This window comes from Zonotrichia albicollis, chromosome Z (assembly GCF_047830755.1).
Source record: "Zonotrichia albicollis isolate bZonAlb1 chromosome Z, bZonAlb1.hap1, whole genome shotgun sequence".
NCBI classification, from domain to species: domain Eukaryota; kingdom Metazoa; phylum Chordata; class Aves; order Passeriformes; family Passerellidae; genus Zonotrichia; species Zonotrichia albicollis.
The window spans coordinates 82,317,692-82,330,449 of NC_133860.1; the positions used below are offsets into that span (position 1 = coordinate 82,317,692).

Below are 12,758 nucleotides of genomic sequence, written 5' to 3' on the forward strand. Positions count from 1 at the left end.
GTGGTTTTTGAAGAGTGAAAAGCACTTGTGATCAAAGGGGAGAAAGTTTCAGGGGTTTTTAACAAGGCTTTTAGATTTTAAATCATGTATTATTAGTCTGGGCCACTCTTATTTTCATAAAGTCAAGACATTTCATACAATGTAATTTTGTACCCATAACACTGCTGAAGTTAAAATCCTGAACTTAACTGTACTTTAAAAGTTGTCCAGGTTGGCTGCTCTACTGAAACTAGCGAATATAATTTCAAAATTGAATTTACTGCCTGTGTTTTTCATGTATTTCAATAAATACGATTCGTCTTTAAAGGAAAAAAAAAAATGCTCAAAATACAGATTGAGGTTTCTTAAGACCGCAAATTAAAATTAACATTTTGAGACTTTCCAGCAGAGAGACTCCTAATCACAAAACAGGAGTGAGGAGCCTGAGCAGGATGAAGGAGGTATCTCCTTTCTCAAATGCCCTATTTGTCTTGGTGAAGACAAGAACAGCTTGAATACGCGCAGAGGTGCTGTGGTGTGGCTGCGCATCCAGGTGAGGAGGGAGAGGTGTGAGACACGCAGTGAGAGCTGAGCAGGGGTTTCACCCAGAGCCCAGGTGCTGGGCAGGACAGTTTTGCTGTCAGGCGCTGTGGGAATCACTGTGTGAGACCTTAATGCCATGCCCAAAGCAGGCAGAACTCGAGGACAACAGATTTTGTGGCGGACCGAAACTTCGAAACTGAGATAATGGGAAATTTCGGAAGAAACTTCCAGACAAAGGATGATTTGAAACAAAGGGCTTCAATTCAAGCCTTCTGCTCTCATGCAGAGCCTGTTTTGGTTTTTTGGGTTTTTTTAATCCTCTCCCTTTTTCTGCCCCAAAGAAGAGACTGGCTCCAAGGCCCCAGTGGGAGAGAGTGACTCACTCTAAAGCCACAGCACCAGGCAGCTGCTGGAGATGTGGAGGACCAAGATGCTGGGCAGGGAGGCTCATTACTCACCACTTGCATAAATCTTTTAGCAAAAGCACTGAGGAGTCACAGCTGGTTCCTGTGAGAATCCCAAGCACCTTCTGAGAGGGAGAGAGAGCTTTCAGTAACTTCTGAAATTTGTGGCACCCTGAAGGAGGGTAGTGCATGACACCCCTGCATTTCTCCACACAAAGGCAGATGCGTCTGGCAAAACCTGAGTCCTCTAACCAGCAGTGTTCGATTAATTCTGATATTCCATTGTTTGTAATTAAAAGTGTTGGAGAGCTCTTCAGCCTCTACCAAATTGTTTTGGTTCTGTTTAGTCTTATTTTCTCTTGTAAAAAGTTTGATAGTCCTGAACTGTCTATTCCTGGGTTGCAAAGTGATGAAATATTTATTCTCTATATACCAAGGGCAAGACTTCTCAGGAAAAGCCTTTATACAAAAGGCAAAAACCCAATACCTATCAAGGTCACTTTTGGAACAAATGGTATGTTACCACCAACTTTGCTAACTAAAACTTCTGGAAAGAACATTGTAAAGGCGCATCTTGCTTGAAAGCGGTGAAATTCACAAAAACAAACAGCAGGTTGGAATTTGTCCTAACTAAAGACTAGATTACGGGCAAAATGTTCGGTTCTTACCCCAGTCTTTTAGAGGGACTTATGAAATACACCCTCATTAAAGTCTTTTTTATCCACAACACTTTAAACAGGTCATAAACAATTTGGAGTAGGAACAGAAGGAGTGATATGACAAAATGCTGCTCTGCAGATTAGAGCACAGACTCCTGAACTTAAGTCCTTTTTCCTGTAACCAGTTCCATTAGGACTATTTCCACATGCAAAGTTTTGGAACATCATACCCACAAACTATAAAGGAAAATTAAAACAACAAACCAACAGTGTCTGAGAACAGCCAGACCATAATGTTGCAGCAGATGTCGGGATTTGTTCTCAAAGAGTAAGATTTGCTCATAAATGGGTCTTCAGTGCCTGAGCTGGAAAGATCTGCAGCTGCAGTAAGTTCATTATCCACAAAAATGGGGACAGTACAAACTGCACATTTCAAGTAGTTCTGAGTTACAGTCACTGGACTGAGTCCAAAAAAACCTAAATATTCATAGTTAATGATCAAGTTCTGAACTTTTAACTCAACACAATGTTAATGTCAGTCATGCTATTTGCAACAAGGAACTTCCTTGGACAGAGAGGCCTGCAGGGAAAGAGTTGAGCTGTCCAAACCCCCCTGTGCTGAGGCTGCAAGTCTCAGGAAAGCAGGATATTCAGCTGGGGAGCAGGTGAACCTTTTGGGACAACAGGAACCCATTCAAGGAGAGGTTGCACCATAACAGAGCCAGGTGGCTGGCACTGAAGATAGATGAGCTTACAGGACAATATCTGACCCCAAAAGAAAGCTGACAGGTGTGGAGGACATCTGGTTTAGATTGGTGAAGTCTACCATGTGAATGTGGCAAGAGCTCGAAGTGCCTGTGAAAATAACTGGAGGGAAACAAGCAGCAGCAAGAAAGGCACTTTAGACCACCCACTGGCCCATGAAACACTGAGTAAGAAAGAGAAAAAAAGTGATAGGACAATGTGCCTGGGATCCAGAGACACGCCCCAAATTACTGGCATTGAGAGACCTGAAAGTGGCCAGCCTTGTCTGCAGCCTGTGAACAGCTTCTCCTGCTGCTATCCTTGGAGAGAGAATATCCATTGTTCACCTTTAGGACATTTATCACGGAGCCACAGAATAGATGTGGTTGGAAAGGACCTCTGGAGATCACCTAGTCCAGCCTCCCAAGGCAGATTCAACTGGAGGAGGTGACATGGCCAGGTGATCTTTGAATGTCTGCCTGGTGTCCATGGACAAGATGCGAAGATACCAAGGTGTGCTCGGGCACCAAAATGTGAAGCACGCACAGACTCACAGTCAAAACACTGCTCAGGCTGAAATCTTACCTTAAAACTCTGCCCGTCTTCACCTGCCAATGTTACTTTAAGACATTGACAATGTTACTTTGACAACAACATTTTAGTTCCTGAAAACCCGCGCGCGCCGCAGGGACCGACGCAAAACGCGCGACCGAGGAACCGCTTTCTGGCGGCGAGCATGCTGCAAACCACCACCCAGAAAATAAAAAATAATAAATGCTTACGTTCATAGCAGTAGGCATCAAACTTGCTATCGGGGTAAGGGAAGCCTGTCTGGTTCTCATAGCGATACAGGGTTCTCACCCCAAGCAAACCGCCGCCGCACTGGGGCCGCGCCACCGAGGCCGGGTAGCGGACGCTGCCGTCCGCCAGCCAGCCGTAGTCACACTGGTCAAAGCCGTTCCTCCAGGCCACGTAGAGGTTCCCCACAGAAGCCAGGACACCTCCTCGCTCCTCACACAGCTCCCTGGCTTCCTCGAAGGTGAACTTCTGGGGGGCTGAGACGTGGACCACTTCATCTGCGGGAGGAAACATTAGAGAAAAAAGGTAACGAAGGCTGAGGAGCACGTTCCGCCATCGATCGACTGCGGAGTCCTGCAAGGTTGGGGATCTTTTCCCAAAATGCGAGTATTTTTTTTTCCTTAAAGAGAAAAATAATCAGATGGCTGTAAACCAAATGTTCCAGGCCTGGATTTGAAAGTTAAACTGCCACAAAGCATGAGCATTTATAAGCAAACTTTATGCATGAAGTACACTGTGGCTGGACGCTGAGTCCCTTCCTTGGTCTCTAGCAGAGGTAACAGCAGCCCTGAGGCTCCACTGTGACCCCTGTTAGAGTAGAATTTGCAGCTCAATTGAGTAAATTAAATCCAGTCCATCAGAATTTACTTTTTCTATGAAGCAAATGTTCTACTTCTGCAAGCCTCCTATCTGACCCTCTTAGGCATTGCTAGAATCTCACCTCAAACACTCAAAAAACAGGAAATATTCTTCACTGACTGCTCTAGAGCAGTTTCTAATGTTGGATTTCCATCGGTTTTCCTCTTGTCCCATTTGGAAACAAAGGTGAGGAAATGCACAAGACGTGTTGCATGCACAAAGCCCCCTTTGTGTGGAGAAGCTGAATTAGTCTACAATGTTGATAGCATAGTTCAGCTTCCAAAGAATAACAGTTTGTAAGCAATAGCCATCCAGTTGAACACTAAAACAAAGCTAATAGCACATCTAATATTTTGCTTCCAAGGTAAACCACCATTGTGCAGTTGTCTTGGTTGCCTCATTCACACAAACACTCTAAAGAAAAGTAAAGCCTCTCATGTTCATGTCCTGAGAATGAAGCAGTAAAATGACCCTTTTCCAGTTTTTGCTTAGACTTCAGATGAAACCAGAAAGACCTAAAATGAGATGCTTGTGCACAAAAATCAAAGAATTTGTTGCAAGACAGCGATGCCCTCCCTGAGCCCCAGCAGGCCAGGACACAACAGCCACTGCTGTGGAAAACACTGCTTTTCCACACCAGCCAGTCTGTCCTACCCTTGCACAGGTCTGAAGGGAACACAGAAAAATGCAGACAGAAACTACATCACCCCGAGCAGCTTCATTCACATCAATATTACACTTGTTAGGGGCCTGAAAGGAATGCAAGTGTGAAAGGAGGCAAGGTGCCAGCTTTCTTTTTCCTCCTAGGTAGAGGCTCTGATTTGTTATTACAGCTGTAGCACCAATCCCATAGTGTAACTTGCTTTATGCACATTGTGTGCAGCTCCCAGCTTGGAGGTAGAGGGACAGATAAGGGAAGCAAAGAGCCATTTGTCCTCAGAATGGCTCATTCAGCTCTTCAGACCACACAGAAAATGAGTATTTTGTGTTTCACATCCTTCTGCATCTGCCTGCCAGCTCTGCTGCCATGTCCAGCGCAGAGTGATGGGTGCAGCGATGCCACAGTCCTGTCCCAAAAGCAGCACCATGAAACAGGGGAGCAAAGAAAGGCCTCTCCAGAGCAGCCCTCTCTGCTCTGAGGATTGCTCACTGATTCTCTGACAGCAGCCATGGTGTATATGAAAATTAATAGCTAAAATGCAATTTAATTGTAATTATTCAGCAGATATCAGTCCAGTTAGACAAGTGAGAAAAGCGAAGAAGAACAATGAATTTCCATTACTTCTGTTAACAAAAAAATAATTGCAGACAATCCCACAACATTTCCTATGAGATAAACTATAAAATATACAGGAAAATGGGTAAAGAGTGCAAGATTACTAGAAAAGCAATTTCTCCATCAGGTGATTTGGATCACTGGCTCCAAATGGAGCTTGTACACCCCATCATTAAAGTTAGTGCTATTTATTCATCTGGGCTGTCATCTGCACTCAGCTAAGGCGATAAAGTTAGTGAGGGGTTAAATCTTGGTGTAAGATTTCCAAATGGTTCTTCATTAAGAGAGGTCACTCTGCAGAGAACTGACTTACCCAGGCTGCACTTTCTAGGCAGAAGTCTGCCTCAAATTTGCCTTGGGCTGTGCCTGTGCCTGCAACAGTGACAATCCTGCACACTTAAAATATGAGTGTCATACCTTTCTCTGCACTGAATATATTCTACCGACCCCACATGGGTTTATTTTGTTCATCTGTTAAAATCAGCTGCTGTCAAAAAAACACCGTCTTTGTCAAGGATTGTTTTACAAAAAAATCAAATCAACGCAATTAAAAAAAAAAAAAAGGAAATAAACCCCTGCACATATTCAAAGAAAAACACATCTTAACCAAAACAATCCAATAGAGAAATCCAATGTGTTTGACACCTAATTGGTATATTCAAGAATTTGTGACAATAACCTCACAAAGAAGGCAAAAAGGCAGCAGGGCAATAGGCAAAATTCCATCATATACAAAGTAAATGTGCATTTATTTCAGGAATGCTAGTGATAAGATAAAGGGCAAAGATGTTAAAGCATGTAATCTTGTAATTGCTCTAGTTAGAGAGCATTTTTCTATGATTCCACAATTCTTATTTCTGAAAAAATCAAGTAATGGGCAAAAGTCATATTGCAAACAGCAGTAAATTACTCTAGGAGCTATGACCCCTCAATTTGTCTCTCCAGTTTGAAATAGATTCTCTGTGATTAAATGTGCACTTAACATGCTTAATTGTTGGGATGAAATGTGAAAAACAAAGAAAGAGCTTAATAAAGGCCTTGCTTGATTTGTGAATCCAGAAACACATGAAAGCTTGTTCTGCTTCTGCAAGCTTCTCAAACCACCTTATTAAAAAAAATTAAAATATGTGAGTTTCCCTGGGGTTTCTTGATCTCCTTCACTTCTAGCATGTGGCTGAAACATCCTGACTCCTTCAAAGTATCAAAGAGACAAGGACTCAAGCCTTGCAAAGAATCTTCTTCTAAAAAGCAAGAAAAGTAATTCTGAGGTTAAAGAAATGTATTTAATCCATGCAGTCTCTACAATTTATTCCTGTTTTTGGAAGCACAACAGCTTCCATATTTAACAGCAGGACAGATCCCACCACACTCTTACAGTGTTTTTATTAAGATGACTGGAAGCCCCTCAATTTCCCAGCCAAAACCCTGAAAATAAGGAAATTAAAAGGGAAAACTCATCTGCTCGATAAACAAATGACATAGCCACCAACACCAGGCAGGGAAAATTCAATTCTGTGTGTGTTAAACAGCCACGTGTGTTGTTTTTATAGCTGGAGCACACCCTGAGTAACTCAGCAATACTCTGCAGGCAAAGCCCAGGGCTTAGGCCAGCAGATGAAGAAAAACTGGTTCAGCAGTACCACGGGGTGGGGTGGAGAACGTGACAGTGTTTAGGCTGCAGACAATAATGTAATGTGTGTTATTGCTGGCTCCTGCTCCAAACCAAGCCTCAGGCTGATGGAGCAGCCTCAGCGGTCACTGCACTCCAAGAATCCCCAGGATTTTCCTCTCACATGTGTTTGTTTTGCTTGGTCAAAAGAGATACCTGATGAAAGTCAGGCTTTTTCCATCTCTTTACAAAACATTGGGGCAGATGAAGAAGTCAGATTTTTCTCTTGAAGACAAAAGCTCATTCACCTGCAATTCCTGAGTAAAACATTTAAGTTCTACAAGAATCAGTTCTAAAAATCTTATCAGTTGATTTAACAGCAAGTTTCATTGCTTTGAATCACTTTCTCTCCTCAGGAGATGTCTGGGTGAGCTGGGCACACTGGTAGATGTGAATGTCATGAATCACACAACTTAAAAGAAAGGTGGGAAGAAGGGCAGGGTAGAACCAAAGCCACCTTTGTTGACTGGGGTAGTGGTGATGGGTTGATGGCTGGACTTAATGATCTCAAAATTCTTCTTAGCCAGCCTTAATGATTCTGTGATTATTACTGTCCCATTTGGAATTTGGTGCTCATGAGCTTTACCTTGTGGTCAGGTGCTCAGATTCTACAGCCTTCACAGCCGTCCAAAGCCAGGCATTAGAAAATGCAGACGGATATTGATTATATGAAAAGTCAGTCATTCCCATAGGAGGAAATGCTCAACTCTCACAATTAGAAAAACCAAACCAACAAAACGAAAAAAACCCAAAACTCAAAAAAACCCTCAAAAAATCCCCAAAAAACAAAAACAAACCAAGAGAAAAACTTTCCAGTGCTTTTTCATTTTAGCTCCTTTGTGATAGTTTTGTTTGAGAAGAAACACTACCTCCCACTAAGAATTTGAGAGATACTTTTTCTTTTTCTTTTTTTTTTTTTTAGAATAATATGCCTGTGGTGAACTCCAGACCTATTCATTTATTCGTTTGTTTCTGAGAGTTGGAACCCACCAAGTTCACCAAGCAGAGATGTCCTTTGGGAGTGTTAGAGCTCCTGGATTCTGCAACTAAAGCTGGGTAGAGACAAAAGCTGTCTAAGAGTGACAAAATGCCATCTTTCCTGATGTTTTATAGAGCATTCTAAAGGCATTTTCTCACCTGCCCCTATAACCTGTGGTTACTGCTCCTCACCTGGACACATCCAGCAGGTCAAATCCCAGGCAGTCATGAGGCACTGCCATCACAGCTTTCTTTTCCTCAAAAACGTGGAATCTGTTCAAAACCTCATTCCTAGGACATGGTTAAGTGTGCAAAGAAGCAGGAATACCATGACCACTTTGAGGACTAAAGCATTTACCCTTGTGCTTTGAGGACCAAGAACTTCCTCATCCCCCTCCTCTCTTTCTCTGCTGCTCAGGGCTGGTTCTCTGACACACCAGGGGAATAAAGAGGTGTCCTTAACAAAGTCACTAATTACCAAAACCACTCTGCAGGGCTGGAAAACCACAAACATCAAAGCAGCTTGGTTCAATATTAAAGCAGGAGGCTGGACAAGATGAAGAAGTCTTTTTCTCTTGCACGTCAGAACAAGTCAGTTGATTCCTTTTGATGCACAAGCAGCAATAATTTAACTAAACTTTCCTGAATGTCTTGAGTCTATTCTGTGCAGACCCATTGGCTGAACAGGAATCCTCTTGAGAACTTAACCCTGCATGAGGGGTTAAGGTGGATAAGTGTCCAGTAGAATGGAAAAGATGATAATTCTACCACACGCCCTGAACTAGAGAAAAAACCTAAGTTTTCACTGTGTCCCAGTTTTGAAAATTAATCAAGTTGCTCCAGAATCAGAATAGACCCCAAAGAAGATCTTTAGCTGCCCAAAACACAGAAGAAACTTCTCACCTGAGGCCACATTTTAGACTATGAATCCTTTAATGATGACTATCACTCTCACAGAAATTTCCATGACAACAGCAAAACCGCATGAGAGTAGGTGGAAAGTATTCAAAGGACATCTGGTTTTGGTTTTTATCCTCCTTCCCCGCTCTCCCTGTGGGGGGGAGGTGGTGCATGGAAGGAGGGCTGCACAACCTTCCCCACGGACACCCCAACAATAACTCTGCACGTGAGGGAGGCCTGTGTCAGGCACACATGGGCCCTGATTGCTCTGGCCAGCAGACAGTCCTGATGGGGTGGCTTGTGCTCTGGCTCTGCACAAGCTCACCCCACCAGTGGGCCTTGGTGGCGGCTCTCTCTCCATCTCTGACACCAAATAACCACACTCTGCTTGTCTGAAGAGCTCAAACTCTTCCCCATCCAACACTCATCTCCATCCAAGGGATCACACCACAGGAAACACCCCTTCAGCTGGTAAAGAATCCCCACTCAAACCTTTGCAGCTCAATCACTTTAAAATATTCACTCATAAATCACTCCCTGCAGTTAAAAGTACCCTAAAGGCTTCTGCTAGTGCTTGGTACACTGAAATGAGTGATGAAATATGAGGAATGTAAAACAGCTTGTAATAAAACACCATGCCTGGTACCTTTTTAATGATACTTTGACTCCAGGTTCTCATTTTTATCTCCAGGAGCTCAGAAATTTTCATTCCTTCCCACAGTTATTCTTCTGACTGTCGCAGCAAAACTCATACTATTTAAATTAGAATTGAACAGTCTTTAATCACTCTGGCTTTCCTCAGAACAAGGAAATGGCAAGAGTTAGCCTAGATAACTGTTTTCAATTTAAGCTAATAGTTTGTGATTTAAGGAGAAATCCATGTCTCTGGCTAACTTCCTGATTCCACACAGCCAAAAAGGAATAAAATCGAGATGGAGTTGCTCCTACAAATCCTCACTGCAAATACCCAAATTAGTACTGCAAATTCAATGCACATTTATTTTAAAATGTATTGCAAGAATTCCCACCACCATTTATGGCCTTCTGGGGTAACAGACCAACAGCAGCCAACAGACCAATAAGTGTTCAGTGACTTCCATGGTGAGACCCTCATTATAGCCCCAATTTTGATATCATTAGTCAGGCTTGTGCCATGAATAGTCATTCCACTGACACAGACCCTCCAAATAAGGACCTCTTTAGTGCAAGCAAGTCTAATAGACTTGGCATTGAATCATGGCAGGGTACACAGATATGAGCTTTAAAACTCACATGGAAAAAGTTGTATTTAAGTGCCACGGATTCATTTTGCTATGAATTAAGTTAAGGTCACACCTTGGAGGATCAGCCTTTGGAGAACAGGGCCATCAGAAATCTGGTACAATTTTAGCTCTCGACCTGTAAGTTTCCTAACAACACAGCAATCTAGTTTAATTCCACCAAACTTCAATATAACGAATGCAATATATGAACCAAATCTCTACAATATTGTGTTCTAGCTTATGTATTTGTTAAAAATCTGGATGTTTTCACATAAAAGCAGATCATGCCACCACAGTCCAGCTGCACAACAGTGGGACAGAAGTGTAGATGCATCCAGAGAGGGAAACCAGGTCATAAATCTTGGCAAATGCAATTTTATAACAAAGAAGAACCAATTAATGTCCATGAGAAATTGAGGACCTGTGAATTATCATCCATGAGGACTGCACAGTCACTGCAGCCTCCTAGAGCCACACACTGGTCTGGTTCCGGGTTGTTCCAAGCACAGACCATCAGCCTCAGTGAAAAATGCTTCAGTTTTGACTCAAGCTTTATTTTTGAAAGTTTAGTGATAAATTTTGACCCTGAGAAACTGATGGCTCACATGCAGCCAGAACAATCTGCTCTGTATTAGTTACCCTTCTCTGTTCTTGAAGAGGGAAAAGCGCAAGAGATTGTTCTTCGCCCAGGAATTATACAGGTTAGGTTTTTGGCTAAACCTTCTTTTTTGTGAGCTAGGAAAGACACAAACTGAATTTAAAAGTATTGATTTAGAGGAGACTCAGAATCCAATCCCATCAAGGACTGATGGAGGCTCAAATGTCATGAATTGTAGATGTTCACAGGTGCTGCTCACTGGCAGATGTAAACGGGGCCTAACTAAAATTAAGACAATGAAAAGCACTAACCAAATTCTGTCACTTAATTTTCAAGTTCAAGTTACAAATTCTCAAGTATATATGTTTTCTAAAGGGTTTGCAATACCTGTGCTGCTTGTATTGCATAAATATCCAAGTGGTCTAGGACAGATCTTCAGCTACTAAAAACACTTACTGATTTCAGTAACTAAAATCTCTCCAAGTCACCAGCAGGAGAAAAATTTGCATGACCTAAGCTATATATTATCTAAAACAGATTACAAACAAACATTGAGCACTCGCACTTTGCAATTGCTTTTTAAAAATATAGGTACACCTACAAAGGCAGGCTTGCTCAGAGCCAGGGCTAATTTATTGTTCTGCTGACTTTAAGAGCACTAAATTAAAAGTGTAACAGCCAAAGACCATCCCTGAGGATGTTTAGTTATGAATTATCAGGGTTTTTAAATAGGAGCTGTGGAACTGGCATGGAATAAAAACCTGCCAAACAGACAGCATTGTGACACACTCAGGCCACTGTAGTAAGTGGAAAATATAATTTATTCCTGGTTGTGAAGTACCTCTGTAATAATTTCACTAAACTATGCTCAGAAACTACAAAATTTTTTCATGTTTTTTAATTTCTGAACCCGAGATGACCCATTATTAGAAAGATACTATTAAACATAGATGGCAATTCAATATCTGTCTAACTTTATGCCATGGACATATAAAAGGACTTAATCACATACTTTATGAACTGCAATACAGTTAGCACATGTATTACATCTATCTTTGTATATACTTATATATGGCATACATAGTTTCTCAAACATTAAATGCATTTCTTTGAAAATATTTTTACATAACATTCAAAAAATAAGACACTTCAACAGCAACTTTTGTGAGATCTACTGCACTAACTATAGGCAGCTTGAACCCTGACTGCCTCTCTGTAGACTCCACACTGGCCTTTAATTAGGACCTGCAGGACCACAAACTGTAGGTTCTCTCCATTTGGCAGCTCCCTTCATATCCAGAGCAGCCAAAACCTATTTTAAATGGAATTTTCTCCCTCTCTGCTCTCCCACATTAGGCTCCCCAGTCACTTTTTAAGCCTTGCAGAGCACTTCCAGGCTTTGCAGACCCATCTCACCTTCCATGTGCTCCACGTAGCAATACACATCATAAGTCTCATTAGGGAAGCGGCGCCCGTAGGTCCTGACTCCTTTCTTTCCCATCTTATCTCCAAAGCAGCCAACTCTTGGATGTCTAATTGGATACCTGGAAATGCAGAAAATTTATCGTTATGACCCCTTAGGATTTCAGCTTTTGTATTTTTCAAATCCTGTACTGCTTTAGGGTGCAGCTCTGAGCTCCATATAGAGAGTGAATTAATGTCCTCACATTTTGGTCAGAAAACACAATCCCTCTGGGCCTGAAACTCAAGGACAGCCTCAGGCCCTGAAAGTATAAACAGTATAAAAAGTATAAACAAAAGTATAAAGTGGGCTGGGGGGGTGAGAAAATTGGGAGTAACTTACTTCATTACCTGAAGTTGTAATTGGAGGATTAACCCCTCATATGCAAATGGACCAAACTTACAATTGTGTGATAAACTTGTGACCATTGTCCATCTTGGGTGCAGCCTCTGGGAGGCTTCTGACTGTCCAAGATGCACCTTTTGAAGGCCTTTAATAAGTATCCACTTTATTTTCTTGATCTTATCCAGCCTCTGTCCCAGGCAGCCACTCCAAGGCACCGATAGTGGCGAAACAACAGTTTAGGTCTGCAGAGGCCAGGCACACAAATTTTGGGTAAAAACGTGGAGGGGCATTTTGAAAGCCTCACCTGACAGTCTGGTCAGACACCCATCCAGCATCACACTGCTCAAAGCCATCCTCATAGGCTGCTTTCAGCTGCTCTGGGCTGGCCATGACAGCACCATTGTCCCGGCAGGTCTGGTGGGCCTGGGTGAAATTCAGGGTGTACCTGCTCGTGGCAGCCCGGTAGTGAAACACAACACCTGGAAGGCAAACAAAAACACAT

At 42.4% G+C, this 12,758-nt stretch overlaps 1 protein-coding gene across 6 annotated transcripts in view; it reads right to left on the bottom strand.

Moving 5' to 3' along the window:
- The window catches only part of VCAN (versican), a 98,039-nt gene that overhangs the window by 60,689 nt on the left and 24,592 nt on the right, over window positions 1-12,758 (bottom strand). For all 6 annotated transcript variants that reach the window (XM_026796570.2, XM_026796571.2, XM_026796572.2 and 3 more), the window contains exons 4-6: window positions 12,561-12,735; window positions 11,866-11,993; window positions 3,112-3,405 (exon numbers count right to left, since the gene is read on the bottom strand). In XM_026796570.2, coding sequence (XP_026652371.2) covers window positions 3,112-3,405; window positions 11,866-11,993; window positions 12,561-12,735 — 597 coding nt within the window. The remainder of the gene's footprint in view (window positions 1-3,111; window positions 3,406-11,865; window positions 11,994-12,560; window positions 12,736-12,758) is intronic.